Raw genomic sequence first — 19,204 nt, 5'->3', positions numbered from 1 at the left:
TTTTTTTGGTGTTTTTTTTTATTTTTGTTAAATTTCAGGTTATTTTTTTGTAACTCAGAACTTGTAACGTCTTTCAATGCTTTTAAAAGAAATCAGGCAGATTTGCTCACATTTTTATCAGTAAAAACATGGTTGTTGTGGATCTTATAAAGTTAACTCTACTGGAAAACACTACACACATCAGATAATTGGTAACTTTACAGGAAAATAAAACAAAATATATAATTCTGTGATTGAATTCTCACAGTGACATAGTTTTAATATGCTACAAACTAGTATAATTCCTGAAATTCAGTCATGGTTTTTTTCTCGTTGGGCTCCATCTGCCCACCACTATGAAAAATTTCTGAGGCGTCGCTGAGATTATCTTAAATTTTTGCCTCCATTTCCATTCATCAGCTTTCAGTGGGCTATATTCGGCCTATCTATCTCCCACAGTAAGGAGATTTATTATTAATATCTCCCATTCATCAGAGAAAATAGCCCATGGTGCTTCCTCCCTAAATCTGTTATCTCATACTCATATTAATCTCCGCAGAGATTGGATTGCAAAAGAAGATTACAGCGGCAGCAGGATTTACTGGGGCAGCGGGTCACTGCATATGTTCTGAAACCAGCATGAATTATTTGGATTTTAAGCAGAGACAAAAAAGATGTTTGTCCCTAAAGTTAAAACTCCATTTAGCGTTAACAGAGACTGTTTGTTGGTTTGTCTTTTCGACACTTTAGACAAACACATTAAAATGCCAAACAGGAAGAATGAGCTCATGAATGGATGTTTTTTCTTCTTTTAACTAAATATCCGCGGCTCGTCCTCCCGGTGCTACAATAAGCTGCAGACACACATCGATTACTTTGCTCAAACACCACCAGAGATGTTTCTTCTCAAAAAAAAAAAAGTTTATGAATGTCAACAGCTTTCAGCGTCGGGCCTGACAGACTGTGTAAACATGATGAATCATTGCTGTCAACAGGCGATTCAAGCCGGCTGTGTGTCTGAGATTCTGGTCTTGGCTCAAACCAGCCTTTAAAATCTCCATCTAATGCAACCAGTAATTACTTTTGTATCTAGAATTTTCCAAATTTAAACACCCCGCTCGGTCAAAAATAGATCCGGTTTGCCTCCAGGAGTGTTTGTTTACACTGTGAAGCTGCAAAGCCAAAGATGTGAACTCAGCAGAAGCTCTCTGACGAGTCAAAGAAAGTCCTGATTACACGGTGGAGGGACTGAAGATGCTTTTAACACCCACAAACGTAATTAACCACAAACAAAATACAAATATACAACTGTTTATGTAATAAGCCCACGAATAAATACATTTCCCACAAACGTAATAGCAGTTGGCTACTATGAAAATTATGAAATTTCCTGCAAATGTCCACAAAAAACATCTATATGACGTCCAGAAAAAAATCCTGAAAAAAGATGTCATAAAATTAAAAAAGAAAAGAAAAGAAACAAAACAAAATGTAATAATAAAGGTAAAAGAAACAAACAAGAGATGACCCCCCCAAAAAATAAAATGTGCCAACAATTTAAAAAGAAAAAAAGACTACTTATCTGTGTGACATAATTTCAAATGTATACTAATAATAATCATAAGTATATTTTTCATGATATTTTTTCCTAATTTTTCTTTATATTTATTAATTTATTTGTAATTTTGCCTTTTCCATCCGTGTTTTCCAAAGAAATCAAACCAGTTTGCTCAGTCATAGTAGCTCGTGAAAGTTGAAGACTATGTTGATGCAGGTCTGAAAGGGTTAATATTGCAGGACTATTCAGTGTGAATATTTCTACTTCACTGAGGTATTTCTGGCACAGATACTCTCTCCGCTCACACCACTAGAGGTCAGGCTAACATTCACCGGCTCAGAGCAGAAGTATTATTTCTGCAGTCTTTATCTGCAGGACAGCTGTGGGTTTCAGGTCAAGTGTCACAGTGATCCGTCTATTTCACATTTCTAACACAGAAACATGAGACGATTTTGTCTCCAAAGTCTCGTCTTTTTTCAGTGAGAAGAGGAGGCAGTTTTTTTTTTCCACGTACAGAAACGACGCGTCCTCTAAAGCAAGAAACACACAGGATGTCGACACAGTGAAGCGGCGGGATTGTTGACTTTAAATTGTCATTGTGTGACAAAAGATGCTGGTTTATCCCTACAAATGTGCAAAAGTCCATATGTAAGGGGTATAAATATATTTAACCATTGACTTTTGTTTCTTATATTGTTCTTTTTGCCTTATTTATCTTGTACACACTTGCTTTGATATCTCTTTGCTGCTGTAATAATACAAATTCCCCCGTTGTGGGACTAATAAAGGATTATTTTATATCTAGTCTTGTCTAGTCTAGTCTTGTCTTGTCTTGTCTTGTCTTGTCTTGTCTTAAAACATGGAGATAAAGACAGTTTGGGTTGTTGCAGCAGCTGTCTCATAGATCTAACTTTAATCAGGATTACTCTGCAAAGAAAAATATATTTATCTGGCAGGACTACCGGTCGCCAAAAGCATCCTGTGACTGTGTCACTGGACTAATCTGTTAATGGAAATTCTACACGACTTTTTTTTTTAATTTTTAAAAAATTAGCGTGTGATTTATTAGATATTATCAAAAATTTCAATTTTTTAAAACACTTTTTAAAGTATTTTTCTTATTTTGTTTTTTTGGCTTGGGATTTTTTGTTTATATATTTATTTATTTGCTAAATTTTAGGTATTTTTGTACACACCAAAAAAAAAGAGCCACTTGCCAAGAAATTTTCTGCAAATTGCAGGAAAAAAAGTAAAACATAACCAAAAAAAGAAAAGAAAAGAAGACCTGAAAATAAACTTTTAAATAATTAAATTATATTTTATCAAAAACTAGGAGAAAATGCCAAGAAAACCACATGTATAATTTTTATATTTATGCATTTGAAATTATTTTACAGAATTAACTACAGAAATACTCCTTTTAAGGTAATTTTCTTGTTTTTGTTTTTACTATTTTATTTATTTATTTTTGCTTATTTTTAGGCAATTTTTGTCTGACAGATCTAACTTCTATCAGGATTACAGTTTTCATTGTTGCAGCAGCGCGTCGTGCGTGTAATCGCTGAGATGAAGCGGGGCTGACGGGGCGGCTCAGTCGGAGCCTTTTTCTTTTCGCTCATTTGGAGTCCATTCAGGTTCTGTCGGTGACTGCAGTCTCATGATGAACTGGAGAGTGCTTTTTGGAAGGGCCGGCTGCTGGGAGTGTACTGGAAGTGAAAAATAATCATTTTTTAATATACGGATGTTTGAAATGGAGAGAGAAATCTCCACATCCCGGAGCTGGAGTCACTTAGATGTGTCTCAGGGATGAAAAAAGTGTCTTCTAGTCAAGAATCAAAGAAAGGGAGTCCTTTGATAAGAGATCAGACGGTGAGATTCAGATTTTCCCTCTGAGACGTCTGCAGCCATGTCTGACTTCACATTTGCATTTCATAAATCAATAAATATTTGGAACATACGAGGAATGTCACACAAAGCATTTTTAATTTGTTTTTTTTATACCATAAAAATTGCTTTTTGAGATATTTGGGGTCGCTGAGAACAGACGCGCTGAAGGCCGAACCGCCTCTCCGACATAAAGCAGGACAGACTGTAGCTGTTACGCCTCTTTGTGTCGTTGTTTTGTGTCTCTTTGGAGTCATTTTTGAGTCTCTGTAGTCATTTTGCATCTTGTTGTTTAGTCTTTTTAGTTATGAAACAGTAGTTTTTTGGTCTCTTTGTAGTAATTTTTATCTCTGTAATCATTTTGAGTTTCTGCCGTTTCGTGTCTCTCATTTTGCATCTTGCTGTCGTTTTGTGTCTCTTTGCAGTCATTTTGAGTCCCTCTGTACGCATTTTGAGTCTCTGTTTTCATTTTGAGTTTGTTGTTTTGTGCCTTTTGTAGTAATTTTGAGTATTTGTAGTTGTTTTGAAACTGTCAATATGTCTGTTCAATGTTTGGTCCAGGTGTTAGAGGATCTATCTGTAGACGGTATATATCTATGTTTATAAATACATATATATATATATATATATATATATATATATATATATATATAAAGAGAGAGTTCAACAAACATCGTATAGTAGGAAAAACAACAACAAAGTCAAATAGCAGTTCACAATTTATTTACTGAATAAATTTGGACAAAACACCAGAATCTGTTACGATACAATCAGAACATCTGAGGCAGATATCCCACCATGCACCACCCCCCTCCATGAAACGAAAAGGACTAAACATTAGCACCAAATCAGCACCAACTTAAATAAAACGTAGCTCAGTCTACAAAATAACAATAAAAGCAAAAGGTTTTTTTTTTATTTATTGAAAAGCAACTCAGAAAAGTAGCAAATTGAGAATTTTCATTGTTTTTTAACTTTTCTTAAAAAACAAGCACCCTCCTCCCCCCTCCCTCCCTCCCTCTCTCCCCCCACCCTGCTAGGCAGGCTATAGCATTCATGGGGCACATGCCAATGACTAAGATAAAAACACAAATTCAAGTAACATTGAGATACGACAAAACATGTCCACTGGTACCCATCCCGAGCATGACCGTTTCACAGAACCTACGCAGGCAGTAGAAAACTAACACGGGGTCCTGGAGTGAACACGTCGTAGCAATACTACCACTGAATATCTCGTATCAAGTTTTTTTTGAAAAAGAAACGAGGGAAACCGGGTGGCGTGGGCCGTCGGGGGGGAATACTGGCACAGAAGATATTGTGTATTCCAAAAAACTTCGGACAGGCGTTTCCTCTCTGCGCCCGTCCTGTGTCAAGATATTGCCTACATCATACATGAAAAAGGAATCTCCGAATAAAGAAAAACCCTGCAATGTAGTTTTAAATATATATATTTATATTCATTTATATATATAATATATATATATATATATATATATAGCTGTTACAATTTAAATAAATGTTCTCGTTCCTACAACTGAAGAATGAATTTAAATAAGAGGAAGCTAATTTTTTTTAAGAGGTGGAATCGTCCATTCACTCACATCAAGTGCCATGTTTGGAGGCGTACAGAGACGAAAAGATTGAGGTTTAGGGAGTGATTTTAAAGCAGCAGTAACAACAGAGTGGAATAGCTTAGAAACAAACGACTCAAAAGTGATGAAAAATAAAAAAGTGTGGCGCTGAACGAAGAGGACAGAGAGGTACGAATGGGTGAAATGTCAGAATTATCAATGATGGAGACAAATGAGAAACGAAACGAAACCTAAACCGTGACACAAAAACGACGTCAAACATGTGGATGGTGAAAAAAAAGCCTAAGCTGCTCCATTTTTTAACCCTTTGAAACACAAGGAAATTGGCATGATTTTCTTTCAAAGACATGGAAATAAGGCAGTGAGCAATGAAAGAAATTACCTAAAAATTAGCAAGAAATTAATAATAAGTAAAAGAAAATTACCTGAAAAATGGTAAAATAATAAAAGATAAAAAAGTCTTTTAAAAAAAAGGGTGAGGAAAGTGCTTAAAAATCTAATAAAACAGCTTTAAATACTGTAACCTAATTTTAAATATGTAACTGTGATACTTACAGTTTACTAGCTTTTTTTTATTTTTTCACTAGAAATTTTATCCCTAGCTTTTCAAAAATATTTTCTAAATCTAATACCTTGAAATTTGTGGAACATTTTTTTACCAAGTAGCAGAATCATTACCTGAAAATTATTTTTAAAAAAAATAAAAAAATAAAACAAGGCAAACAAGACTTGGGAAAGTGCGTAAAAATATAATAAATCTGTAACATAATTTTAAATATGTAATTATGATAATCATAAAAAGTTTTTATTTTTTACTTTCTTTTTTCCTAGACATTTTTCTCCCTAGTTTCTTTTAAAAATAATTCTCTCTACTAATTTGTTGGAACATTTCTTACCAAATTGCTCACTGCCCTTTTTTTTTTTTTTTACATATTGCAAAAAAAAAAAAACAGGAAAAGAAAAAAAAGCACCAATTTGCTCAGATTCAAAGGTTTAAATACTTGTGAAAAGCGTCAGAAAGCAGCACTAGAAAAGTGAAAGTCGCTCCAGGTTTGAAAGGGTTAACCAGTGGTGCCAGGTCAGGGATAATCACCTGGTTTTTGTTGTGAATTCTGACTCTGGGTCTGCGGTTTAAACTGGTACCACCTAAAGCTACGACAAAAAAAAAAATGTGAGAAAAGCGGTGACGTCAGTTCATTTCGACTTGTTCTCCTTGGTCTCTGATGTCCCTTCATGCTTTCCATAGTGTCAAAAAAAGGTGAATGTGTCTACTTTTATGAGCACCACATTAACCCAAACCGATCCAAAAAAGAACAATTTGCTACATTGTTTGCGACTTGCATGTCTGGCGGCGGCGGCGTCCCGGGACGCGCCTCGCCAGGTGACGTTATAGATGCCATTTGTCATGCCAGGCTCAAGGTTTTCCATGAAATGGTGGAAAAGGAAACAGGATGGAAACACCTTTATTATGAGTGACAAATGTTCACCTATTAATCTCTAATCTACTGTTTTTGGCTCTGCTGTGAGCGTGGCGAGCCGAACCGTGGCGTCCGTTTGTGCTTGGTGATTTTTTTATTTATTTTTTTGCTCAGCTGAAGAACTGCTCCAGCTCCTCTTCCATGTTCACCTCAGGCACCATCTGCTCCTGCTCCCTCTCGCCTCTGCCGTGCGCCGCCGCGCCCCCGAGCGCTCCGGAGGAGGCGAACCAGGGGTGCTCCAGGATCTCCCGAGAGGTGAGGCGCTCGGCGGGTTCCCGGCGGAGGATGGAGCGGATCAGGCACTTGGCCTTGGGCGTGAGCGTCTCGGGGATGTTGAAGTGGCCGCGGCGGATTTTGCTGAACAGAGAGCCGGGCTCGACGTCGTGGAAGGGGTAGCGCCCCACGAGGATGGTGTAAAGCATGACGCCCAGACTCCAGACGTCGGCCGCCTTCCCCGAATAGCTGCCGTTGGCGTTGAGGATCTCGGGGCTGACGTACGCCGGGCAGCCGTGTTTGTCTGACAGCGAGTCGTCGTGACCGTCCAGGATGTACGTGTCCTCGAGGCTCTCCAGCTTCACGAGGCTTCTGCAGAGGGACAACAGAAACACACGAGACCGCGTTACCGAAAAAACAGACGCAGAATCATCTGTTAATGTCATTAAGAGAGAAATATTTTTTACACTATTTTTATTTAGTCTTTTTTTCCAGTTTCAGTCAAAATGTATGGCATCTATCTATCTATATCTATATCTATCTATCTATATATATATATATACACATATATAATGTCATCTAGGGATGTCAACATCTACACATGTAAACGGGTACACGGATAACAAATCATAACCGTTTAGAAAAATCAATAACCGTTTACACGTCATTTTTTCCTCTCCTCCTCCTCGTTCATTTCTCACCAATAGTATTTTTAGGGGTGATAATGTTGCCTGAAAGCTTAAGATAATAACATTAACTAACAATACACTTATGCAGTTATCCGCATACATAATAGATGCACAGGTGGCAATGTTACATTGATATTAAAAAAAAAACGCAGCCACAGCCAGTGTCGCGTCACTTCAAGTTGACTCGGGGCCGCACGGACAACAAGCAACAAGCGATGAACAAGCGGAGCTTAAAAAAATAAATTGTACAAAAGTGAGCAATAGTTAAAACAATGATTGAAAAAGAAGGTTAAACCTTTTCCAGCTTTCACTTGTACGTTTTCTTGTCTGTCAAAATTGATGATTTTATTTTCAACTCATTTTACTTTCTGTCATAAGTAGGTCTAAGCCTTAAATGGTGAGATGGATTGCCTACTTTTTAAGTTCTGTTTGCTGAATAAACGTTTTTGTGCGATAACTAACTACTGGAATGGCTTTGATTTAATGAGATTAGGAGGTATTTGAATGGAGACAGAACCATCTAGTGGTTATATAGCGCAACTGCGATAGAAAAAGATCATAAATCATGTGACCGGGTACACGTCGGTTAGAAGCCCCGTTTACACGTGTAGAAAAAATTGTAAACGTTGACACCCCTAATGTCATCCATTTAATCCTGTTTAAAAGACGAAATAAAAGGAAACAAAAGGAAAGAAAAGGACAGAAATATGCACATTTATACAGATAAGTTTCCATAACTTTGAAGCAAACTTTAAAGACGTTCGCTACTTCTTATTGGTTTGTTTTGATTTCTATATATTATGTTTTAAAATATATATATTGTTTTAAAAATGAGTTCAGAACAGGTTAAAACTGAATACTTAAATTTGGGCCATTTGTTATTTTTAAAGAAAACCTTTGGGGCATTTCTTTTCTTTATTTTTTGTTATTTTGAAAGACAAAAAGACAAATTTTCAGCATTTCTTTTTCTTTTTTTGAGATTTTTTTTATACGGAAGTCCTATTTTTTTCTTTTAACAAAAACAAGGAGCTCAGGATGTAAAAGTTACCAATCAAAAGAAAATCACCCAAAATTTCACCACATATCAGAGCGGGAAACTGTATACACAGAAACTATCGTTGGGTTTTTACATTTCTGACCGTCCTTGAACACATCATGTGCTATTATACAAGTTTGAGAAACAAAATTCCATGCCTTTTCCAAATTTTTCAAGGTATATTTAGTTTTACAAAACTTTTCCAGGGCATGGGAATTGCCCTTTGCGATTTCCATGACTTTTCCAGGTTTTTCAAGACTGTTCAAACCCTGGAGATGCTTCCAAACTTTGAATGCAATCTAACACAAACAAAAAAAAAAGGACAAAAGAAACTCAAGTGGGGTAATTTGCTCTGATGGGCATCTTAAGTGTTTTAGATCCATCGCTTTTGGATATCAGAGGAAGTAGAGCACATAATGCTCAAGGCTTAAGTTTGACATTTCCTTTCACTCAGATAAAAGCCCGGCCAAAAAGCTCCGACGTACAAATAGGCTCTCTGAAAGACCTCCAAGACTCAAAAGAAACACAATTACGGGTGACTGATCGTCTTACGTTGCACGCATTGAACAGTTTGGCTCCGAGAAACCGACAATGTGGACTTTTTTTCCTCTCCTCCTCAAAATAGCATCTATTGGGCTCTTCTCTAAAGCCGACAGTAGCAGCTATGATAACCTTGAGTGCTGATAATGATGTCGGCTTGTTCACGGAGCGTTGTCGCTAAAAGGTTCTTGAGAGGCTCGGGCAGAGAAAATTTTCCACGTGCATGAGAAGAGACACTTGTGGTGACGTGCAAACGCTGCCATCTGTGTGTGAGGTCCGTGAGACAAAGAGCCGCGATGTGTGTGTGTGTGTGTCTGATACTTTTTTATGCACTTCCTCACCTTATACATACTAAAACACAAAACTAATTATGAATCAATTCTTTTTTACTGTGAATCAGAAAATGGTTTGGGGGCCACCCAGCACCCTGTCAGGGGCCAGATTTGTCCCGCGGGCCGTAAATTGAGCATCACTGCTGTACATTGTATTTATCTGTGCAGGTAAAGTAATCTGGGGGCGGGATCATAGGGAAATACTCATAATAAATATATTTTTATATTTATTAAGTTAATTTAATTTTTACCTCTTGTTTATGAATATTTGTTGTTTAAAACATGTTTACTATCCTGTCATCTGTTATCATATGTTCATGTAACTGTTTTTCATAGTTTAAGTTGTTGTAATATTTTTTTTTCTCAAGTAAACAATACAAAGCATGATAAAAAAAGAAAGTATTTTCTGCCATCTGTTAACCATGCACACTTCCACAGCCTACTCACTGCTTCACAGTCAGTAATTGTAACGTGCCTTCATTAATGTGCCGTTTTCACATTTCCAAATCGGGAAAATTCTTTTGTTTCCTTGAACCAAACGCCCATTGTTCCTCAGAGCCATGTGCTTTTTTTATTTTTATTTTTTCACGCACAGCAGTGTAGCGCCTGGATAACAGCTCGTTTGGAGGACGTGTGCAAACCAGTAATTACAGTTAAGAGGGCTTAGAAATACAAAAAAGGCTATTTTTAACAGCAGCTCATTTTCCTTTTTTAAACCGTTGATTTCTTTCAAAAACATGGAAAGAAGGCAAAGAGCAACAAAAGAAATGACCCACAAATTAGCAATAAATTAGTAAAATGGGGAAGAAAAATATATATTTTTCTAACAAAAAGGAAATGACCCAGAAAAGGTGCTTTAAAAACTGTATTTCTGTGACAGAATTTTAAATATTTTACTATTATTAGATATAAATATATTTATCCCTAACTTTTTTCTTTAGACATTTTAAAAATACTTCTCTAAAACTACTAATTTTTTGGAATTTGTGTAACATTTCTTTCCAAGTTGCTCGTTGCCTTTTTCCCACATGCTTAAAGGTTTAACCCCTTAAAACCTGCAGCGACATCACTTTTCTTGTGCTGACTTCAGATGCCTTTTGCAAGAATCTAAAGCTGTGAGCAAATTGGTTTGATTTCTTTCCAAAAAAAATGAAAAGAGGCAGCGAGAAATGCTGCATAAAATTCAGGAAATAAGTGAATTTAGAATGGTTTTTTTTAAAAAAAAAAAAGGCTTGTGAAAATTTCTAGGAAAAAAAAGAAATAAGCTAGGAAAAAATATTTATAATTATCATAATTTCAATTTTTCTATTTTTTCCTTTCTAATTCTCAGCTTATTTTCTTGTACTTCTTATTTTTTATGTTTTTGAAAATGCCTTTGGAAAAAAGAAAAAAGCTTTGAAAAACTATATTTATCATACTTGCAAATTTAAAATTATGTTACAGAGTTATTGTCATTTTTTTTTGAGTCTTTTGGGCTTGTTTGGGTTTTTTTTTTTTGCATTTTTTCCCCTTTTTTCCGAATTATTTTCAGGTTTTTTTGTTTTTTACTAATCTCTGGCCATTTTTTGGGGTAATTTCTTCTTTCACTGCTCTTTCTCTTCTTTCCATGTTTTCAAAGCATAAGAAAAGTGTTGTGGCTCCAGTTTTCAAAGCGTTATCTGTCCTAAAATGTCTCACACGCTCAAAGACTAACAGTCGTGCGACAAAAGCGGGTCGGCGCAGCGAGCTGAGGAAGCTCGGGTGTCGCCGTGAGTCTGCTCTTGTTCTTTTCGTTCTCCGTACGTTCACACACTTGAATTCAAGCCAGAGTCAGCGTCTCTAAAACGGCCGCCGAGCCGCGAGGACTGAAAAGCTGTAAGAGGATTCTTGACAGGCTATACAGTAAATGTGACCCAATACCGGCCCTGCGCTATCACTCTTAAAATTCAACATCAATCATTTAACGGCTGGAGGGGGGCGTTTGGCGTCCCGGCTCAGGAGCAGTCTGGTGTGACGTTCAAGGTCGCTGGACTGCAATACGTGAGGCGGCTCAGCTTCCCTTTTCCACAGTCAGTGCCAAAGTATGACGTCACAGTTTTGGACAGAGGGCACCGAGGTGCAGACTCTCAACTAACTGCACAGCAGCGTACACAGGGCTCTGACAGCTTAATGCACGCAGGATTTAAGACTTTAAAGACTTTTAAAACTTGGATAAAACTTATTTTACAGAAGCAAATACTAAAATAAAAAATATGTACTGTCATTAATTAGTTAGGAGTATTTAAGTTTTTTTTTTTTTTAGATTAATTTTATTCTATTTTTTGAATATTTATTGTAACATATACCATGATTCCCTGTAGATTGTCATGTAAGAGGCTTTTTAAAAAAAAATATTTATTTTTTATTTTTTTAGGTTACCTATCATTTTGAGCCTTTTCAAAACAATGTCAGAAACAAGAAGATTCATAAAAATCCCATCTCCACTGTCTAAACATTTAAAAGACTTTTTAAAAATGCCACTTGTAATTAAATTTAAGATCAACTTTATAAATGCAAATATTTAAGGAAAAAAACATGTACTGACAATAATTTGTTAGGATTATTTAAAATGATTATTGCTTTTAATTTTTAGATTTATTTTAGATTTTATTTTTTTAAGATTTTAAGTTACCTATTATTTTGAGATTTATTTATATGTCAGGAAAAAAAGATTTTAAAAAATCCCATCTCCAATATCTAGGCATTTTTAAGACTTATGAAAAATTAAAGATATTTTTAATGCCATTTGGAATAACATTTAAGACCAATTCTACAGAAGCACATATTGAAGGAAAACAATGTGCAGTGACATGAATTAGTTTTGGTTAGGGGGGATTTATTCTATTTTTCAAATATGTGTTCTAACATAAAACATGACTCTTCAGTTATGTAAACACGAGGCATTTGCTAAAAAATTATATTTATGTTACCGATCATTTCGAGCTTTATCAATGCGATTCCAGAAGCATTTTAAGACTTTTAAAAGATTGTTTTAAGACATTTTATGTCAATTAAGGCCTTATTTTTACATTGATGGATTCAATGCCTTTCCAGACTTTTCAAGGATCCGTGGGAACCCTAATATATATCAGAGACCTTACGTGTAATAAAACATTAAAGTTTGTATCAAAATCTACAAAAACTTCAGTACAATATCTTCACTGACCTTTAGAAACCTCTGTGTTGTTGTTTTTTTAAACAAATTTTCGTCACCACCAGGAAGAGCATTTATTGGTCCAGTGTGGCGCAGTGCATTCTGGTAGTTGTAGGTTTTCTACCTCTTAGCAAAAGCGTTGTTTTTTTGTTTCCTCTGTAGCACCAATTTCAAAAGTATCTTTTTCTACAGCACAGAAAGCCTAGTTTTACTAAAACTAATGTGAAATACTTCTTTACACTTTAAAAACATGGAGCACTTTTCTTTTGCTGATTTCATACATAGGAAATATAAGAAAAAAAGGCAAGGTTTGGATTTTTTTTAAGCTAGGGGAAAATGTCTCGGGAAAACATTAAAAAAAACTAGGAAAAACAATTTAATAATTAAATAATAGAATTTTTAAAGTTATGTTACAGAATTATAATTTTGAAGCACTTTTGCTGACTCACTTCCTTATTGATGTTTAATCATTTATTATTTATTTTTCTTTTCATAGAAACTAATTGTCAGGTTATTTTCTTGCAGATTTAGAATTAAAATATAAATATATATATGGGAGAATGTCTAGGAGGTAAAAAAGAAAAAAGTTAGGGAAAACGTTTTTCTATAATAACCATAATTACCTATTTTAAATAATGTTAAGGAATTATTTCAATTTTATTTTTAAGCACTTTTTCCAGGTCATTTCCTCTTTAATTTATTTAACTTTTTTTTTTCTAATTTTCAGGAAATTTTTAGATCATTTCTTCCTTGTTGCTCATTGCACTCTTTCCATGTTTTTGAATGAAATCAAGCCAATTTGCTCAGGTTTCAAAGGGTTAATTTTTTTTTTTTTAAAAGGCTGCTTTGTGGTTGTTGTGGCAACAGATGCCTGAATTATAAGCATGTACTTCTCAAAAGTTGCCACCAGGGGTCAGCAGACTTGTGTTGATAAGGTCTAAATTTTACAGATTTCTCCTGCTGATCACTACAGAAGTGCAGCAGTGGCAAAAACATGCTTCAATGCATCATCTGTCATGCAAAAAAAGCTCGTCCTGGTAACTTTTACAGGAACTGCACTGCAACGATCCTCCAAAAGTGTGACTCTGTGCACCATGCATACTGTAAACATGAGTCATATCCACTACTAAACCCACAAAAATAGCTCGGAGCGACACAAAGGGCTTATGTTTCCTGTACGCTGCATAACATCTGGGAGAGGCATGCCAGTCTCGTATCGTCTCAGTTTACACGATCCTCTGTGTAAGCTGAGAGCAGATAATACTGACACGGTCGCACTTACATCACAAACAACAGATGAAACACAGGAAGAAAAAAAGCAACAGCGACAGTCGACTACAGTTTCTGCAGAACTCACCTGTCCTCGTTCTTGAAGACAAACTTCCTCAGTTTGAGGTCCCGCAGGACCAGTCCGTTGTCGTGGCAATGTGCCACAGCCGAGGCTATCTGATAGAAGAGTCTGGCTGCCTCGTCCTCCCGCAACTTCTTGCAGGTGCGGACGAAAGAGTGCATGTCGCCATAGCTCCTCTCGAAGAACACGTAGGCTCGGGTCTCCCCGAGCAAGATCTCCAGGATTTGGTTAATGTGCTGGTGCTGGCCCAGGGCGAAGTAGGCCGCCAGTGACTCCTGGTATCGGCCAATGTCAAAAACCTGCAATCGTGAGACGGGAAAATATATTTACATTTACAGTCTAGATTTTGGCAAAGTAGATTTTTTTTAACTCACGGTATGAGTGCTTTTTAGATGTTTGTGTTTGAGTCACTTTGGAGACAAACAATAAAATCCAACTGACAAAGCTTCAAACTCTCCTTTAAAGGAATATAATGCCAATTTTAAGCAGTTTCGTATAAAAACAAAGTGAATAGCAGCACGTGTAGATCAACTGGCGTAAACTTCCCTACACCTAACGAGTGCCTAGATATCCCTCCTCCCCCCACGGTGAAACTCTGCCAGATGACATATTTAACATCAGCAGGCAGAGTTTCACTGCCTCTCCTGAGCTGCTGCTTCAACTACTGACTGTACTTCCGTATTTTCGTATCGCCCGCCACCGTGGACACAAGCCGTATAGAAGCGTAACACGACAGACCCGCCCCTCTCTCTCTCTTAAACTTAGACTGAAATCCAATTAAACAATAAAACTAGGCCGTCCTGATCAAATATGGATCTAAATGATGTTACTGCACTGCCTGTTTCTCACCAGAGTCATTTTCAGAGACATATTTTAACGCTCTGTTTATCTGTAATAGCGAGAGTTTGTCAACAGGAAGTGGGCTCCACGCTGCCTCCTACACAGAGTCAACAGAGGCTGAAAAACAGACATCAAACTAAGCAGCGCTGATCAAATTTACACCAAGATTCTGTAACCGAGTGACCTATTTCCACCTCAAATGCCTCCAGAAACACGATTCAACGGGAGCGAAATCCAGGCCCTCGAAACGTTTGACAAAAAGGTGAAAAATGAGGAGAAATTACATTAAAAAGCCTTTATTATTGCGGCTAAATCTGCACATATATGGCCTACATTTAAAGTCTACAGAGCAACATGTTTTAGCTTTCCGTTCAAAAACTGCTATTGTTTCAAACGTACGAGTTTGCATTACGTCACCCAGCAGCGGGACTGTTTATTGGTCTAATGCGGCACAGTGCATTCTGGTAGTTGTAGATTTTCTACCTTTTAAGCAGGAGAGTCCTTTTTCTTGTTTTCTCTGGTCATGCAGCACCAATTTCAAAAGTATTTTTGTCTTTCAAGAGCATCACTTTTCTTGTGCTTTCAGAGGCCTTTCATAAGTATCAAAACGACTGAACGCCGAACAATTGGGTGTGATTTCTTCCAAAAACACGGGGGAAAAAGGCAAAGAGCATCTTGCTAAGAAATGTTACAATGTTTAAGCGAAAATGTCTAGGAAGAAAAGGAAAAAAAATATTAGAATTATCTTCGTTAAATATCTAAAATTAGGTTACAGAATTTTAAGCCATTTTAATAGAATTTTAAGCATTTTCCCCACCTCTTTATTTTTTATGTCTTTTGTTATTAATATAAGTTTTAAATGATTTTCAAGCACTTTTTCCATGTCATGTAGTTTTTATTTTTATTTATTTTACTTTATTCTTCGCTAATTTCCAGATAATTTCTTGCTACATTTTTGGCAATTTCATTTTTTATTGTTCATTGCCTCCAGAAATCAAGCCAATTTGCTCAAGTTTCAAAGGGTTAATTAAGCGAAATGTGCGCAATTTCCCACATTCCTGTGCCACCAAACCTGTGTTTACTTTTTTGGCAGAGTGGTGAGAGCATCGTGTTAGTGAATGGGTTTGTGCTGCAGCCATGGGGGTTGCGGTGTCTCTTTTGTTTCCATAGTAACCCCCCATTGACTTTCAGCACAAGCAGTTCAGGTGAGAGTGCTCATCTGCTCGCGGTCAATACAAAAATACACCCCACAGTTCTCCAGATCTTAACTCGCGACCGAGGCGGCTTCCAGCTTGGAAGGGGAATGATCAATGGCGGACGTGGGGGGATTGATTGGTGCTGTATTGAAAGCGGCACAAAGCAGATGAGGGTCAAAAGGCAGTTTGCTCACAGCGCTGTGCCAAAGGCCATTAATTTGTTATTGCCATGATGACGAAACATTATCTGGAGTCAAAAGGTTCGGGTTATTGGATATGTCACGCCTTATGAGTCCAACGGTGCATGTAACTATCGTCTCAATTCATCAAGCCACTTAAGCCTGCTTAAGCTGGAGTGGACCTCAGGGACAACCCCACTGCCCTTATAATCAGTCATGGACCGAAGTCAATATGGACTATAAATGTGGTGAGGACGAGTTCAACCTCAAAGACAGGGACACTCAACTTGTGCTGCACTTTTGCAAAATGACAAAAGGCCATTGGCCAGTCGCAGCAGCCCCATACGTGTTTCCAGGATTTTTGCATATTTCCAGGATTATTGGACATTTGTAGGGTTTTAAGACATTTCTAGGCTTTTGGGACATTTGTCAGATTTTAGGATGGTTCTAGGATTTTAGCATATTTCTAGGATTATCAATTATTTGTAGGATTTTAGGACGTTTCTAGAATTCAGGACATTTCTTGCATTTTAGCACATTTGTAGGATTTGAAGGACATTTCTCAGATTATTGAACATTTGGTCAGATTTAAGAACATTTCTAGGACTTAAGAGCATCTTTAAGAACTTAAACACATTTGTAGGATTTTAAGACATTTCTTGGATTTTAGGGCATGTCTACGATGTATGACATTTGCAGGATTTTTGGGCATTTCTCAGATTTCAGGATGTATGTAGGATTTTAGGACATTTCTCAGACTTTAAGACATTTGTAGGATTTTAGGATGTTATAACATTTTTTTATAATTTTATGATGTTTCTTGGATTTTAAGACATTTCTCAGATTTTAGGACATTAGTTGCTTTGCAAAGGCCTCTGTTGGGGGTGCAGGGGATCCTCCACTGGCACTTTTTCAATAAATAAGCTCGATTTCGATGGTGTTTTATTCACTCTGACACCTTATGTATACTAAAAGCATAAAAACAATCCCCAGTGTTAATCAATTTATTTATTTTTTACTGTGAATTAGAAAATGTTTGGAGTGGCCGCCCAGCACCCTTATCAGGGACCAGATGTGGCCCGCGGACCTTAAGTTGAGTATCACTGCCTTAAGGGAAAATTTTCTTCTGGTTAGAGAGGTCAAAGCCGGAGCCAATGTCACAGCAGCTGGCTGAACCTGCAGAGTCCCCTCACTCCCACCATCCCCAAAAGAAATATTTGTGCAATAACTCCACGCTCATACACCGAATATAAAACCATGGATGAAATAATACGATTACAGCACTGCACTATGAAAGAGAGGAGCCACGGGTATCGAGAATAGCACGGAGAGAGAGAGAGGAGTGTGTGCGTGGTTACTCACTCCTTTGTCAACGTTACATCATGCAATCCAAACCACGCAGCTCGCCCCATTCACTTTTTCCATTAGGCTGCTGTGCCAGCTCTCTATTTACGATTCAAGCCATTATCGAAAGATTCAGAGGTGCGGACTTAAACTATAGACACCAACTATATCTTTATGCCTTTTCCATTACATTTGGAGCCTTATGCATTGAAATAAACCGGATTTCTTCATGCGATAGTGGTTGCAACCTGCAAAAACACCTGAAAATGCTATTTTCACACTGCAAACCCCTGTTTTAAGTAAATCTAAAAAACTATTCGAGGTGCATTAAAGGCATGATATGCGTAAAATAGTGTCCACTGACCTTACATACGAGCTCTTCCCCGCTGTGCAGGTGGGCGGCTCTGAAAACGTGGTCTCCCTCCAGCGGCTCCAACAAAAGGTAGTCCCCGATGCGGGAGATACAGTGCGAGGAGTCCGGGGTCTCCGGCGGACTGGGGGACCCGAGGTTGGGACTGAAACTCTGATGCGACTCTGTAGTCCTCAAGCAAGACAATTCTTCGAAGTCGTGCGATTTGTGCCGCGATCTCCCATAACGTGAAATGTTAATTGGATTTGACCTCTGTATGTTCATGAGGAATAAGTGCGATAACTCCACAAAATCGTGGTGGGTGGAAGGGGGGACCTTCCTCCTCGACTTTTCTATACCACCAAAGCTTTAAAGTGCAAAAAACGGATGCTTCAACTGCAGATTGAATTTTGCAAAAAAAAAAATCAACAGGCAAAGCTTTTCATGCAACAAAAATTGAATCTAATTTTTCTTTTTTTTTGCAGAGTTCAACTGTTCATTTGCACTCCTTTGTTTGCCATTCAGGAGGCTAAAATGACAGAAAAACTCCAATAAGTCGAGTCAAAACCTTTTCTACAGCCCTGCTGCAATTGCATTAGCAGATAACAAAGGCTACCAAAAAAGTCAAGCTTTTACAATGAATGAAACTTAACCTGTTTGCTTTAGCTTATCTCGCCGGTTCAAATGTATGGCACGTTTCGTTAAAACTACAGATTGCAGGCACAAGGAGAAAATGCACAATATAGATATATATAAAGTTTGCAAGCTGAAATTTGATGCTGGCTAGCAGGTGCAGAGCTAACTAGTTAGCTTCCTTGGCTAACTAGTACCAGGTCAGTGCACGGCCTTGTTCCCAGGGATCATATCCACGCACGGTGATTGTCACACAAGGAGAAAACCCCATCCGGAGAAAAAAAGCTGCAGCTCTTTGTGTGCACGAGTCGACGTCCTCTCTTGGTCTCAAATGGAAGAAAAAGTGTCGTGTGTGATGTGTGTCTGCTCCTGTACAAAAAAAAAGCTGCTGGAAGGAAGGAAGGGACGGCCGGCCGACTTTCCCAGGCCTATCCCTTGATTCAGCAGGACATCCTCTCTCCCGTGGTGCCGCTGAGCTTCTTACGTGGCCGGGAATCTAGTCCATTCAGTGCGGAGGGAGCCAGCCAGCCGAGCTGCACACACTTCACACACTGCGCCTGCACAGAGACGCACAGCCTGACGGAGGGGGCTCCTGCACACGCACGAGCACGCACACACACACATGCACACACGAGCATACACACACACACACACACACACACACACACACACACACACACACCACCCGCCCCCTGACGTCACTCCGACATCGAAACCCCATTGGCTCCCGAGCTGCGGCGCAGTCATGTGAGAGCCATGTAGTGTGGCTACACCCCCACGAGTCTAAATGCAGAGCACGCTGCTAAATTAGAGGAGGAGGAGGAGGGGGGAGGAGG

At 37.9% G+C, this 19,204-nt stretch overlaps 2 protein-coding genes across 2 annotated transcripts in view; both read right to left on the bottom strand.

Moving 5' to 3' along the window:
- The window catches only part of LOC121955812 (tribbles homolog 2-like), a 4,404-nt gene extending 4,151 nt beyond the window's left edge, over nt 1-253 (bottom strand). The window contains exon 1 of the mRNA XM_042503897.1: nt 246-253. Coding sequence (XP_042359831.1) covers nt 246-253 — 8 coding nt within the window. The remainder of the gene's footprint in view (nt 1-245) is intronic.
- Nucleotides 254-5,980: 5,727 nt separating this feature from the next.
- Nucleotides 5,981-18,945, bottom strand: LOC121955718 (tribbles homolog 2-like). The gene is made up of 3 exons (XM_042503779.1): nt 17,751-18,945; nt 13,834-14,126; nt 5,981-7,079 (listed from the first exon to the last, which is right to left on the bottom strand). Exons 1-3 carry the CDS (start codon nt 18,018-18,020, stop codon nt 6,605-6,607), a joined length of 1,038 nt encoding a protein of 345 aa, XP_042359713.1. The 5' UTR covers nt 18,021-18,945; the 3' UTR covers nt 5,981-6,604.
- Between the last annotated feature and the right edge of the window lie 259 nt (nt 18,946-19,204).

Source organism: Plectropomus leopardus, chromosome 16 (assembly GCF_008729295.1).
Source record: "Plectropomus leopardus isolate mb chromosome 16, YSFRI_Pleo_2.0, whole genome shotgun sequence".
NCBI classification, from domain to species: Eukaryota; Metazoa; Chordata; class Actinopteri; order Perciformes; family Serranidae; genus Plectropomus; species Plectropomus leopardus.
The sequence above is the reverse complement of the archived record's forward strand: the minus strand, read 5'-3'. Positions and strand labels throughout refer to the sequence as shown.